The 15,402-nt window shown below is 41.3% G+C and overlaps 1 protein-coding gene across 7 annotated transcripts in view; it reads left to right on the top strand.

The window, feature by feature from the left end:
• The window catches only part of ASTN2 (astrotactin 2), a 959,402-nt gene that overhangs the window by 271,673 nt on the left and 672,327 nt on the right, over positions 1-15,402 (top strand). For 5 of the 7 annotated variants that reach the window (XM_074395241.1, XM_003925189.4, XM_039475068.2 and 2 more), the window contains one exon: positions 4,635-4,787. The exons of 1 other annotated variant lie outside the window; for it this stretch is intronic. In XM_074395241.1, coding sequence (XP_074251342.1) covers positions 4,635-4,787 — 153 coding nt within the window. The remainder of the gene's footprint in view (positions 1-4,634; positions 4,788-15,402) is intronic. One more of the 7 variants, XM_074395240.1, reaches the window with a different exon arrangement.

Here is a 15,402-nt window from a genome sequence, read left to right as displayed (position 1 = left end):
GGTAACAGAGAAAGACTCTGTCTCATAAAGCAACAACAACAAAACTCGTGTTCATTCCTCTCGAATGTCGTCTCTTACAATGTTCCTCCTCTCACTGAGGAACCATCAGTCCATATCTGTGCAAACCAGAAGACCAGGAGCCATCCAATTCCTCCTTTTCCCTTATCGATCAGTCTCCACCTTCTGAGCATGTTTGACCCATAACTTTCAAATTTGCCCACTTCTGTGTCTGTAGTACTTGGCTATTGTGCATACTCTCTCTACTACTCTATCTACTGTCTGCCTCCACCACAGAGACCCTATTCCAGGCTGCCACCATCACACACTAGGATTTCTTTGTGATGGCATTGTCTTCCTAGTTGGTAGGAAGACAACTCACTTTAACTCCTGTCCTTCTACAATACATTTTTCTCTTTTCTACCAGAGCAATCGGGAGTCTTCCCACTAAATGAAAATCTGATCACATCAGGTCCACTCTAACCTTTAGCATCCCATTATTCACAAAGCCTCAAGGTTAGGGTGAGGATTAGGGCCTTCTGTTTTTTGTTTTTTTTTTTCTTCAGCCTTATCTCACATTGCCTGCTTTCAGTGATTCAGCCCCAGTTGCAGATTGTAGCCCCTTCCATATCCTTTCTCCCCAAGAGGTCTCTGTGTAGACTGTTTCCTCTGTCTGTTTTGCTGTCCTCACTTCACTCCTCCTAATCCCTGCTACTTCCTCTCCACTGGATTAACCATACTGTAAGACCTTAGCCACACTGCTCACTTCATTGGAGTAAATTTCCATGATTTTCCTAGACTAGCTTGTAGCATTCTAATATAGCCTTTCACGTCATCCCTCGTCTCTCCTTTAGAGAATATATCACTTGTAAATTTTACATCGAGATGTCAATTATTAATTAATATTGATCTTCTTATCTATATGGCAAGGATTTAGAGGAAATCGTGTGTTTTTTCACCATTTTACCTCATTATGGACTGAATGTTTGTGTCCCCCTTCCCACCAAATTCTTGTATTGAAGCCCTAAGCACCAGTCCGACTGTGTTTTAGTCTGCTCAGGCTACCATAACAAAATACAGGCTGAGTATCCCTCATCCAAAATGCTTGAGACCAGGAGTGGTTTTGCTTTTGATTTTTTAAAAATTTTTGGAATATTTGCATTTTACATACCAGTGGACATCCCTAATCCAAACTCCAAAGTGTTCCTATGGAGAGGGTATGGGGCAGGTGGGGATGGTTAATGGGCAAAAAAAAAATGACTATAGTTAGAAATAATAAATAATACCTAGGATTTGATAGCACAACAGGCTGACTATAGTCAATAATAACTTCATTGCATATTTTAAGTAACTTAAAGAGTATGATCAGTTTGTTTGAAATTCAAATAATAAATGCGTGAAGGGATGGATACCCCATTCTCCATGATGTGCTTATTTCACATTGCATGCCTGTATCAAAGTGTCTCTTGTACTCCATAAATACATACACCTTCCATGTACCCACCAAAACTATAAAGAAAATTTTTGTAAATGCTTCCAAAAACATTTCCTTGGATCAGGGGTGTCCGATCTTTTGGTTTCCCTGGGCCACCTTAGAAGAAAAATGGGTCACACATATAATACACTGACATTAACAATAGCTGATGAGCTAAAAAACAAACACACAAAAAAACAAAAGAATCAAATCTCGTGACGTTTTAAGAAAGGTTGTGAATTTGTGTTGGGCTGCATTCAAAGCCCTCCTGGGCTGCATGTGGCCCACAGGCTGTGGATTGGACAAGGTTGACTTAGAGAATAACCTTCAAGCATCATGTCCATGCTCAAAAGGTTTCAAATTTTGGAGCATTTCAGATTTCAGATTTTCGGATTAAGGAAGCTCAACCTGTAGACTGGGTGCCTTAAACAAGAGAAATTTGTTTTCTCATAGTTCTGGAGGCCGAAAAGTCAAGATGAAGGTGCCAGCATGTTCGAGTTCTGGCGAGGGCCATCTTCCTGGCAGACAGGTGCTGCCTCTCACAGCCTCCCCTCAGTGTGTGTCCACAGAAAGAGAGTGGGGTCTTTCTTTCTTAGCCTTTTTGTAAGACCACCTATCCTGTCAGATTGGGATCCCACTCTTATGACCTCATCTAACCTTAATTACCTGCTGAAAGCCTCCTCTCCAAATGCAGTCACACTGGGAGTTAGGGCTCCAACATATAAATTGGGCAAGGTGGGAACACAATTTGATCCGTGGCCGATTGTGTCTGGAGATAGGAGCTTTGGGAGGTAATTAAGATTAAATGAGGTCATGAGAACGGGCCCTGATCTGATTGAACGTTGGCCTTATAAAAAGAGGAAGGGAGAGGTTTTTTTTCCCTCTCTCTCTCTCTGTCTCTTTCCCTGTTCCCTGGCCTTGTGAGGACACAGGGAGGAGAGGGTGGCCATCTGTAAACCAGGAAGAGAAATCTCACCAAAACCATGGCATCCTGATGTTGGACTTCTAGCCTTCAGAACTGTGAGAAAGATAAATGTCTGTTGTTTAAGACAACCAGGTTATGACATTTTATTATGGCAGCCGAAGCTAAGCTATTCTTTGGTTCTCAACATAGGTATGTAATGTTTGTTTGTTTTTTTTTTTCTGTAAATTCTTTTGAATGAATCAAGGACTAAATGAAGAAATGAATGAATTAATATTGACAGAATTCACGTGGGTCACTACCTTTGAGGATTCCAAACTGTGGATTATTCTGGACTTTTGACCAAAGTATAGCCTACCTATTACAATTTTGGGCAAAACACTTTTCTCTCTGGGTTTAGGGAATCAAAATTGGGCCTGACATTGCTTCTTGAAATTATACTGTAAGCTACAGCTGAAGGATTCTTCATCCCAGGTTTAGACAAGGGAACTCATGTCTGGGATCCTCTTGGTTCATCTTCAAGTACATCTAATTGAGATATCTGTGGAGAGAGATAGCAAGAGGGGCAGGTGAGGAAGCCTTAATGCCACCACATGGTTCATTTGTATTGTCAATTGTCTTTTTTCCTTAGTCATCACACATTTTCCCTGTCACCCTCAAGGCGGGACTTCTCACAGAACCCAATACCAGAACCAACCCGCTAGGTCTGACTTACTGTGCAGACACATCTGTCTAAGCTGACAAGCTTTCCTGGGAAAACAGGAGCTCCTTAGAAATGGGTGCTGGGATGTTTAGGAGCCTTCTTTGTCTAGTCTGATGAAGCCCCTTCAAAGAAACAGAAATCATTGGCACCTCCCATCTCTTGGCATCAGACAGCAGGTAGCTCAAACTGAAGAAGAAATTTTTGAGCCTCTGGAGACATAGATGGAGGAAGGGCTGAGTTTGAAGATTTCAAAGTCAGGTCTGTCTTTGGGAATTTCTCAGAACAAAGGCACTGAGGCTATTCAGCAAGTCTTCTTTTCTTCTTTTTGGTTTTCTCTCCGTGCCTTTTATGTTGCCTCTTTCCTTCCTTCTCAAGCTTTTCTGTTATTTTTTCCCTCTTATCTTCTAACTTTTTCTCTCTGCCCTTCTGACCTTACTTTCTCCATTTACTGAACTTTCTACCAGTTTCAATTTTGAAACTTTTTGGAAATATGGCTACTAACAGATCATTGGAAGGTATTGTTGCAAATGGAACATTGGACAAGGAGTTAGAAGGCTTGACTCTGCCACTTCCTATCTTGGAGCAAGTCATATATTGTTTTCTGGGGCCTCAACATTCCCTCAATAAAATGGAGATATGGTGCTAAGTGATTGACATATCCACAGTACTGTGGCTGTGTCTTATGAGACCTTGTGTTACTTTCACCGCCACAGCCCTGCTTCAGACCACCGTTGCCTTTGGCTGGCTGTTTCTAAAGCCTCAGCCCTGGCCTCCTTTCCTGCCTCAATTTGCATTCTCCATACTTTCGTTAGTGATTGTTTTCCAAGTGACTTAATTTGAACATGTCAATTTCCTGTTTAAAACCTTTTCCATCAGGATAAAATTTAAATTCCTAATTGTGTCTTACCAGATGTCCTTATCACTCCAGCCTCATCTCCTATAAGCCTCCTCTTTGCAAGCTCCCTTGCAACGACCATGAATTACTTTCCATTGCTCAAACAACCGTTCTTTTTCTGGCTTCAGATCATCATACATACTTCTCCTTCCATCCAGGATGCTGTCTTCTCTGATCTGTCCAACTTCACCCTGATCCTGCTTTCTTTACTAACACCTATTCATCCTTAAGGTCTCATCCTAAATATTGCCTTCTTCTGGAAGGCTACCTTGATTCTCAGGTGGGTGAGATGACCCTTTTCAGTGATCCTCTGGAATTTTGTACTCTTCTATCACAAAAATATTGCACAATGTTAGAATTGTCTGGATATGTCTCCTATGGAACTAAGAATTACTTGAAAAATGAATTGTGTCTCATATTTTACTACCAAGCCTTCTAGTCTCAAGAGACTAGAGCAGTACCTGGAACATGGTAAATGTTGAATACATAAGTATGTAATTATGTGTTTAGACTGAAAGTGTGTGATTCTATATCTTCAATGGGTCAGGGAGGGAGTTTAAAGAAATTAGGGTGGCCAGGCCTAGTCCTCTAGGGGCTGAGGGTGGGCTCAAGCCCTAACCTCAGCCCTGTTGCTACCTTATAGCAGCAGCTGAGGCGACTCAGGAGACAGTGGAGTCCCTGATGCAGAAGTTCAAGGAGAGTTTCCGCGCTAACACGCCCATCGAGATCGGTCAGCTGCAGCCAGCCCTGCGCAGCGCGTCGGCAGGGAAGAGGAAGCGGAGGAGCAAGTCTCGAGGTAGGCCCTCTTGGCACATCTGGCCGGGAAGTGAGAAGGCTGTTCCCTGATTCCAAAGAGGCCAGGGAGATCTGTGCCTTCTTCCCTTGCTTCCCTGTGCTCATAGAACTTGCGTGACTCTCTCCCTGATAAATCCCGTTGGAGGCTGCAGACCTGTGCTCCCTACACCCAGAGCTAACCTCTCTTGAGCCCCAGGTGCCTCATCTGAGAGTGAGAATGGATCACCAAATTTTAGAGTGATAGATTAGTAAGTATCTATGGAAAATATGTAGCACCACGATCCATGCGGAGTAGATGTTCTTTAAATTGTCACTTGTCTGGAGAGAGCAAAGAGGCAGAGCCTTCTAGTAGAGGACATCCTCAGGCTGGGAGCCAGAAGTAGGGGTCTGAGCCCACTTTTTAGCAGGCTGAATAACAGAATGACCAAGTGGGGTGTTGCAAATTAGATAGAATTAATTCAAATTTTGTTTCTGCTGCTACCTAGCTATGTCCCTCAGGGCAAAACATTCTGCTTCTCCAAGCCACTCCTGTCTCACAGGGTTGCAAGAATATCTCAGCGCAGTGCCTAACCCAGCATTTGTTAAAAGCAGATATTTTCTTCCTGCTCCTTTTCCTCTTTCCTCCTTTCTTTTCTCTTGTTTGTTGTTGTTATTGTTCTTCTCTTTCTGTCTTCATCTTCATCTCATCCTTCTTCATCTTTTTCTCCTCCTGCTTCTCTTCCCCCTTCTCCTTCTCATTCCTTCTTCTTCTGCCATCTGTGTGACTTTGTTTATGAAAGAAACCAACTTGTCTCTGCCTAATTTCCAAATCATTTTTTTTTCTGTCTACTTAGTCTCCAGCTGGTCACTCTTCCTCTTGCCTCTTACTTCTCCATTTCCTGTAACTTGGCTCTAATCAGGTAATCCCCCTTTCCCCACAGCTTCAGTGCTTATTTAGCGCCTTCAGACATATTTAGGCTTATGAACATGACACTTAAAGCCACACAGAGCTCTGGTCTCTACTGTCTTTTCTACATTGATGTGCTCTGTCTTCACTGCTCTTTCCCTTGCCATTCTCTCTGCATGAAACCCCCTCTCTGGCCCCTAAGAGTACTTTGTTGTCACTTATTTGACACTTAACTTATTCCAAGAAGCAGGTTAAATAATATATACATCTTATCTCATTTGATCCTCGCAGCATGTGTATGAAGCAGGGAGAGCGGTAATTCCCATTTTACAGATAATTTCACTAAGGCACAAACAGCTGTCGTAATCTGTCCGAGGGGACATTCTAGTAAGTGGTGGGGCCAGGAAGAACCCAGCAGTCTGAGTCTCAACCCTTTTAACTTAACCACTGTGTCCTATTACGTTGGTGCTATTACTTTTGCACCAACCTAATACACGAGTGAAATTCTACGTGTCTTTTCAAGCTTAACATGCATGGCACATATCTTTGAAGACATCGTTGATTGTCACAGTCACAATTCATTCTGAATCCCCCCAGCTTTTCTTTATACATGTATTAAACAGTAGATTCATTTTTGTGTGACATAATTTTCTCTTGCTCAGCTCTTTCTTTAGCTAGACAGTTCTTTAAAGGTAGGGATTGTCTTATTGTTTAAATCATTTTTACGTTTCTGACCTAAATCAGTGCATGACACAGAGTAGATGATTGCTATCTGTTGAGAGGATGTCTAATTCTTAATATTGTAACATCCTCAATCCTGTAAAAAAACCCAACCACATGTTAAGCTGTGAGGTCGTAAGTAGAGGCAGAAGAAAATGATAGAATTCATTTTTGGAATTCACATGGGAAACCCCAGGTTTAAGCTATGGTGTAGTGATACAGGGAAGTCACCTTAACGTCAGAGAGGTCTGAGTGCTAATCCCAGCCCAAGTCAGTTTTAACTTGCATGACTTTGGAAGTGTCATTGGTTCTCCCTGAGCCTCAGTTTCCTCTTCTGTAAAATGAGCATGCCAAGCCCTACATCAGAAGATTGTTTAGAAGACCCGATAAAAGGCTGAATGTAGACCACGTTGCAAAGTTCAGACAGCATGTATCCGGAAATGAATAAATGTAATCTTATGTTTGTTCTGGGTGAGGCACTTAAGGCTACTTGAAATTTCACACAGCCTTATGTATTCATCTTTACTTTTTTATCATTCACCAGGAATTCTCCTAAGTCCTCTCCACACATATATACTCCATAAACCTTCTTGACTCTAAGTCTATAACCATTCTTCCCTTCATTGCCAACCTGAGTTCATTTTTTAACATCACATTCTAAACATTTTTATGTCAATGCATTTTTCAAAAATATTATTTTTTTGCATCGTAATCTGGGCAGCTTCTAATATTTCATCATGATAAACAATGTCACATAGAAAGTATTTTTGTAAAAAACTTGACACTTATTAAAATGTTTCCCCTCTTAGAGAAAAACTTCATAGTCAGATTATTAATAAAAATCTGTTTAAAGTTATTTTAATTTCCAAGTTAGGTGTGGTCTCAGAGAACTATGCATGAAGAAATTCATTTGGATCTCTTCCATATCTGCCCTTCCTTTCTTTGTCCCCGTCATGACCACTGTCATTTGTTAACTGCTCCTAACAACTCGATCCTCCTTGCATTCAGTCTCCTGAAAACTGCCAAGGCCATCTTTTAGAAAGATAAACCAGATAAAGCCCCTCCCCTGCTCAAACTCCTTTGACAGTTTTCTGTTATTCTTAGAATATGATCCAAACTCTGTACCTTGGCTTGCAGAGCTGGCCCTGGCTCCTGTCCCCTTTTTGAACATTGTTCGCTCTGCACTTCCTTGTGCTCCCGCCAAACTGGCTTCTTCATGTTTCACGAACACAGCAATCAGTTCCTTCTTTAGCATCTGAGAACTTGTTCTTCCTTCTCCTTGCCGTGCCTCTTTCTTTCTCCCAGCTGCTCTCCCAGCCAGCCCCTTCTCGCCTTTCAAATGTCAGCTCCTCAAAACCATCTTCCATGACTACCCAACCTGCAGTTTTGCTCCTTTCAGTCCCCAACCTGCTACTATCTCTTACATCACCAACTTCTTCCATAATAGTAGTTTAGATAAATTTTTAAAATTTTTTGCTTGTCTACTGTCCTGCTCTCTTAAAATATAAGCTCCATATATTATAAACCTAATACATAGAAACGGCTTAATAAATACTTGTTGAGTAAGTGAGTGTGTTAACATCAAAGATCACTGGAAAATGGCATAGCTTTATAACTTTCATATTGATGGTGCGAGAGGAATCTGTGATAAACCAAAGCCTCCAGGTACCAATGCCCAGAGAATTCTGTTTCTCCCTCAGACAAACTCACTGACAAGTAGCACAGTAAATGTGCTCAAGTGGATGCTATTAAAGCAATTTCCAAAACAGCTTAATCACAGTGTGCTTGCGATTTTGCTGCTACCATGGGATACAATTTCTGCAGGAGAAGAGTAAGGACAGTATATGTCAGTCCTATACTTCCAAACTTACTCAAGACAGCCCATCAAGATTTTCTTGGGCAAAGGAATTTCATGATAAAAAAAAAAAAGGTTTGGAAATTCTCCAGCCTCCCTCTTTCTCTTGAAGATTCTTGGATGAATCTTAGTCTATTAAAAACTCTGAGAAGTCCTGCGGTACAGAAAGCTTGGCTGCTTTGTTTAACTTGATGTGTGGATACTATGTTGACTGCAAACTCTTATTTCCCCCTCTGTAACATTTATTAACGTCTTATGGAACTGAAGCATCTGTAGGAACGCAATTTGGGAAATAGCCTCCAAAATCCCAAATATGATGGTCTGAATCCTCTGTCTTTCACTGTTTCTGCCTTCCCCTGCCACTGAAGTGGCCGTGGGCTGTCTGGTCCAGACTGGGAGTACCTGCCCTCTTTCTGCTTCACTGGGCCTCACGCCCAGATCACGGTGCCCACTGGTTTCCAGCCGAGAACCAGTGTCTGGAACTGACCACATAGTTAAAAGCAGCTCCAAGGTGTTTTTGTAGCTATGGCTTCCTCCTGAGAGGCCTGATGGATGCTGAATTGCGTCATCCTTAGCCAAACAGAGGAAGGCTAGTGGAAGTTTGAACTGCTGACTTCATGTTAGTGATGGTGTTTTGTGAGGCTGCTGTTAAGGAGACACTCCCCAGCATCTCATGGGCAGTATAAAGGAGGGTGGCATTTAAATAAAGCAGAGAAGGATTTCTTTGGATGTACAGAACTTCCATAGGTTCATTCAATGTAGGTCGTGGTTTTTGAAAGCAGCACTTCGTATTTGAAATTTAATTCCACCATTGGCTAACTATACGCTCTTAAGCAAATGAATAAGAGCTCTGTTCTCCTTCTGGAAATAGTGCTAATAATAGCAACATCACATGTAGGTTGTGAATTAATACCCAAGAGATGCTTAGCCCGGTGCCTGTCCCATATTCAACCCTCAATAAGGAATAGCTAGTATAGTCACTGCCATGCAAGGCCTGCCCATTGGCCTGCAGAGTCTCATAAATCTATCTCCTCCTTCCTGAGCCATTGCCTCTAGCTTGGTTGAGGTCTCATTATCCCTCATCCAGATTCCTGCAGCAACCTTGTCACCCGTGAATGCATGCTCCACCCCAGCAGCTGGGTGATCATTTGAAAACACACTAAATTTGGCCATGTTCCTCCCCAACCTAGAACACTGTCCTGATTTTCTTTCACTTGCAGTGGGGGCTTCTTGAGCTTTTGAAGTGAAGACTTCTTAAAGTCAGGTGAAAATGAATTTACCCCCAAAGGGTCTGCAGCTGTGCTCAAAATACATCTGTCATGAAGCCCCCATTTCAGGCTCGTCTTTTAAAAGATCATGCCATGTTATTTCATAATATATGCATGTTTATTTTAGTTTGTTATGTTACAGTATTTGTCGGTTAATTAATTAAACATTTGCTCAATTCTTCATATCATACCGATGTCTCAAGGAAAACCATGATTTAGCTGATTATAAGGGGATGAGAGTGCTACTATCTTCAAAGGATTTCCATAGGATGGAATAAGATAACGTCAGCAAAGCATTTAGCACAGAGTCAGACAAAATCTGCATACTGAACATATGTGCTGTATTATTGTGTTATTTATTATTCTTATCATGCTATGATTATTAGTCTTATTTTTGTCAGTATTATTACCTTATGGAGATACATTTACTCTGTTTTAGAAGCAAGAACCAATAGGATAAAAGGCGTATTGTTTAATGGATTAAAAGCTGCCATCACTTGCTACACAAGGCTCCCACCTAGTCTGGACTGCACCCTACCCCTGTCTACTCCTGAGCCCCAAGCCACTATATCCTACAGCCTCTAGCAAATGGGCCATTTCTCCCTTCTCCCAGCATTCCTTGCTTTCTAGGTCAGAGTAATGATCATGTTCTTCCTGAAACGGCCTTTCCTCCTCCACACCCTTTCTCTCCAGGCAAAAAATTGCTGCTTATCTTAAAAATCCAGCCTCAGAGTCTTCTCTGTGAAGCATTTTCTCAGCCCCTACCACAGCTGAGTGAGCCACTCTTTTCTCTGAGCACTCATAGCCCCAGTACTGTTTCTTATCACAGCCCTCATTGCAGTCCATCGTAAATGCATCTGTCACCTTCTTCAGCTCTCACAGTCCCATGATGGAAAGAACAGTGATGTATGTTGCTCTGTAGAATGAATCCCGAACAGGAACTGCCATGGGATGGTAATTAGTTTAACAGAAGAATATATGAATAAATTAATGAATAGGTGAAGATGAATAAATAGTTAAAGGGTGGTCACTGGGAGCTCACAGAATGCAAAGGGTTAATGGGATGCAGTGCAACCTACCATCTATTGAGCATTTGGTACATTTTAGGCACTGTGCCCATCACACATGTTATTTCATTTAAAAGCTCCTGATAATCCATAAGGTAAGTACTATAATTATCCCCATTCAACAAAGGGGGAAACTCAAGCTTATACAGTTTCGGTCACTTGTCTAAGTTTACACAACTAGTACATAGTGAAACTATGAATTCAGAGCCCACATTTAAATTCCCAAATGACTTCAGCTCTACTCTTAGCTACCACGACTACGATCTTAGAGCTGTGAAATTATACCTACCTCGTCTAGATCCTGGAAGGAAGTACATGCAGTTTCTCTTATATTGGCAATGTTTCTGTGTCATCAGTGCTGCTGTTAGGGTGTTCAGGAGCTATGAGGTCCTAGAAGGTGAGATGTCTCCCTCTTTGAGCTAAGAATGAATCAGCATTGTCCCCTCAGCTTTTAACTAACCCAGGGAGCCAGTCCTGTGTCCTCAGGAACCCACAGTGTTATGTCACTGGATAGTGCTCTGCACATTTTTTAAGGCATCCACTCAATGTTTCTAGTTTGCCGCACATTTATAGGATATGCCACCTAGATCTTGACCCATCAGCGCTTCACCATTTATTGAAGGAAGCAGGGGATTACGTATCTGCATCACAATGGATACATGAAGGTGTTGTGGGGTGACTTGGGTGTTTACTAAACTGGGAGAATAATGAAAGAAGGCTTCCCAGAGCAGGTAATCCTAAATAACACATTAACTAAAGAGAAAGTTTAGGAAGACATTGCTGGTAGAAGAAAGAAAAACATGCAAATGCACATGGGGGTGAAGCTGTGCAGGGCGTAAGGGGACCATCTGGGGAAAAATGTGATCAAGGCAGGTGCCAGCGGGAAGATGGGAAGCCACAAAATCTTCCATCAAAATCAGACCCTGGATTTTGCTCACACATTTCCCAACAGCATCCCACACTTGGGAGGAGAAGCAAATTTCAACTCCTTTATCCTTCCGGATAGGTAAGCTTCGATTTGCTTCTACTTTGTGACACTGTCCCTGGAACACAAGCTTATGTTTACACATACACACACACACACACACACACACACACACACACACATAAACATACACATACACACACACATAAGCATACATATGTATGTAAACATAAGCCTGTGTTCTATGTTTATGCACACTTGTGTGTGTGTGTGTGTGTGTGTGTGTGTGTGTATGTGTGTAATTATCTTTTATCCTGCCTGGTAGATAAGCTTTGATTTGCTTTTACTGTGGGACACTGTCCCTGGAACACAGGCTTATGTTTATATATAAGCCTGTGTTCTGTGTTTATACATATATATGTATAAATACATATATATATATAATTATAATTACACACACACATACATATATATATACATATATACATATATATGATCATGGCTTTATGATCTTAGACAAAACCTTCCACTCTATGTTCTTTGTTTATACATATATATGTGTGTGTGTGTGTGTGTGTGTGTATGACTTTCATTAGTAACTGGCTATGAATTATTCAATTAGTTGGAAGAAAATAGAAACATTAGCGACTTTAAATTAGTTGCCTTAATGGGTTGTTGCTCTGCTTAAATATTGAACAGGCAGCCCCAGGACTGATCTTTCTTTGTTTCTTTGGTCCCCATTTTTGCTTCCCCACCCTTTATCCTCCTTAGCAGCCTTCCCTTCCCACCAAGGATTTTTGGGTGGGCTTTAGGCTTACAGCCCCTTTTGCCAAAGGAAGTTTTGACATTGCATCATCAAAATGAGGTTCCACTTAAACCATGAGATAGGGTTGCAAGGAGAACAGGGTAGACGCAACTACCTGAAGACCAGCCCTGAATCTCTGATGAAGTAACTCCTCTAACTTCCGCCTTGATGCTCTTTCTATAGCTTGATTTCTTTCCTCTTTCCTACTGGCAATATGCAAAGTCTACTCTTCTTTCAGAACAAGACCGTTAAGCCATTTTCTTCGTGAAGGATTTTCAATTTTTTTCCAAGTGTAAGTCAAGCATACTTCCTCCAAACTTTGACAATATCTTCACTATCTTTTCTGAGATAGTTGCCATTTACTATCTTTTATTCGAGTAATTTATACTCACTTCTTGCCTTCTCCCTTCATTAATCTCAAATGCACAACCATGTCTAGGTCGTGTCTGTGTTCCCATTGGCTAGCCTGCTTCCTGACAAATAGCGATGCTCAATTAATAGTTGATGAGTTAGTGGACAGTTAATCAAACTGGCTTCATGATCTTGGACAAGACCTTCCACTCTGTGGGCCTCAGTGTCCCCATCTAAAAGTCTATGTGGCACTGTGGCAGTGTACTCAGGGTCTGGAGTCAAACAGATGTGGAATCACATCCCAGCTCTGCCACTGTCTTGCTCAACTTTGGGAAATGACTTATGCATCAAATCTCCATTACCTAATCTACCAGTCATACAATCAGCCACATCCGGAGGCAGAGGGAATTAGTTAATGTATGTAAAGTGCTCAGCAGGCTAACCATGGTAAGCACCTAATAAATCTTTGTTGTCATTAATTTGGAAAGCAAAGGTGATGGGCTAGGTAATTTTCATAGGTCTCCTCCAACTCAAATAGTCTTTGATGATACATATAATTGAGAAACGTTGTTCTTCACTGAGAAGTTCAGAATTTGGAGTCAGAACCCTCTGGGTTAAACCCCAACCCTGCCCTAAGTGCAATGGATCCTCAGAGGAGATCCTCAGGGAAAGTGCTTAATATCCTCAGAATTTTATCCCCAGCATCTGGGGATGTGAGGATATCTGCCATTATTGTTTTCCAGGGCTATTGTGAGAATATGCTAGAATGCTTATGGAAATGCTTCTTTAAAGCATACTATAGATTAGCTGCATCCTGGAATTGGAGCCCTGGCGTCTTCAAAGGTAAGAAATGACATGTATCTTTGATTAGGGAACCTTTTCTCTAGATCTATGGCTTTCTGTATGCTGACCTCAGGTCCCTTCTAAGAGGTGCAGCCAGGGACAGCACCACCACTAACCCATTGATTCACAGGTTGTATTGCACTGAGACACAGGAAAGCTGATCAACAGTCAGAACATACGACTGCCTCCATAAATCTTCCCTGATGTGTCTTTCAGAGAAGTTTGTGTTCCTCAAAGTGTATGTCTCCTTCAGGCAGTGGTTTTTCTTGTCCATCTGAAATATCTCAGTCAATTCTGTCTGGCCTGGAGGTTGGAGAGGCAACTGAAAGCAGCCTTAGCAGAAGGCTCTGGACCAGATCTTGGTAGGGCCTAGGGACACAACTCTACCATATTTCTTTCAGCAGAATGGTAATAATGCTACATTAGCATTGTTGTATAATAAAACAACTTGAAACATAATGAACTAAAATAGCAACCATTTATTTATCACTTAATTCAAGAAAAAACATTTGGGCTTGGCTCCAGGTGGTTGGTTCTGGTCTGGGTGGGGTAGGGTCAGCTGACCTCTCATGCACTGGGATAGTGGCTAGTCAGCTGTGCCAGCCTGGTTCACATGCTTGGGGGATCCAAAAACAGCAGAAGTAGGAGCTGCAAGGTTTTTTGAGGATTGAGCCCAAAAGGCACACATCATCATTCTGCTTTACTGTCTCATCCAACCTGCTTGTCTATGTGGAAATGATGGAGGTGGAGACTCACTGATGTCACACAGAGAAGCTAGCAGATCCAGGAATGGAATTCAAGTCTTCTGATTTGTGGAATCATTGTCTATATAAATAGCATAAGCCATTTGAACATGTAAAATCATGTAGATGTTTTTTTTAAAAAAAGCCAAAATCCATAAAATATTCAAAGAGGTTTATTTTAAGCCACTGTAAGTGACCATGGACCATGGTATTCCCAAGGGGTCTTGAGAAAGTGTTCCCCAGAGTAACAGTTTGTTTTAACAACGTTTTACAGAGACGAGGTTATAGGCAAAGACAAATCAATACATGTAAGGTATGCATTTGTTCAGGGATACTTACAGATCATAGGTGGATTCCAAGATTTTCTGATTGGCAATGGGTTAAGTTTTATCTAAAGACTTGAAGTAAATGCTTGAGTTAAGATAATGGGGGGGCGGGGTTATGGACCGCAAGGTTCTTGTTATGTAGATGAAGCCTCCAGGTAGTAGCCTTAGAGAGAATATGATAAATGTATTTTTAAGACCTTAAAAGTATCAGACTCTCATTTAATTTCTCCTGGATTTGCAGAAAGACCTAAAAAGTGAAGGAGATTCCCTGCAGGTGCAAATCTTCCCCACAAAAGATGGTTTTGCAGGGCCATTTCAAAATATGCCAAGGAAATATATTTTGGGATAAAATATTTTGATTTCCTTCAGAGTCTGCTATCTGTCATATGTTACTACACCAGAGTCTGGTTGGAATTTGGTATTTTATTGCTACAGAGTCTATTTTGTTAGCCATTTGATCTCTATTTTAATATTAATGCTGGTCTGTTGTGCCTAAACTCCAAAAGAAAGGTAGTATAATGAGGCATGTCTGACTGCTCTTTTCATCACAGTGGGAAATTCAATTTTTCAGGTCTCCCTTGGCTTAGAGTGTGGTAGGAGTGTTCATTCAGTGTGTTGCTGGACTTAAGATTTTAGTTTAGGTACACATAGACCCTATTACCTACACTAGGACTGACTGTTGGTGAAATTTCACAAAACACATAGTTAAAGGTTGACAACTTAGACTCTTTTATAATTCAACTGTAATCAACTGTATAAATAAATTAGAAGATTACAAAGAGAAGCTTTACATTTTCCCATGATTGAGATAGACATGATTAAACATA

The sequence above is a fragment of the Saimiri boliviensis genome, chromosome 2 (assembly GCF_048565385.1).
Source record: "Saimiri boliviensis isolate mSaiBol1 chromosome 2, mSaiBol1.pri, whole genome shotgun sequence".
NCBI classification, from domain to species: domain Eukaryota; kingdom Metazoa; phylum Chordata; class Mammalia; order Primates; family Cebidae; genus Saimiri; species Saimiri boliviensis.
This window is presented reverse-complemented; position numbering and strand designations above follow the sequence as displayed.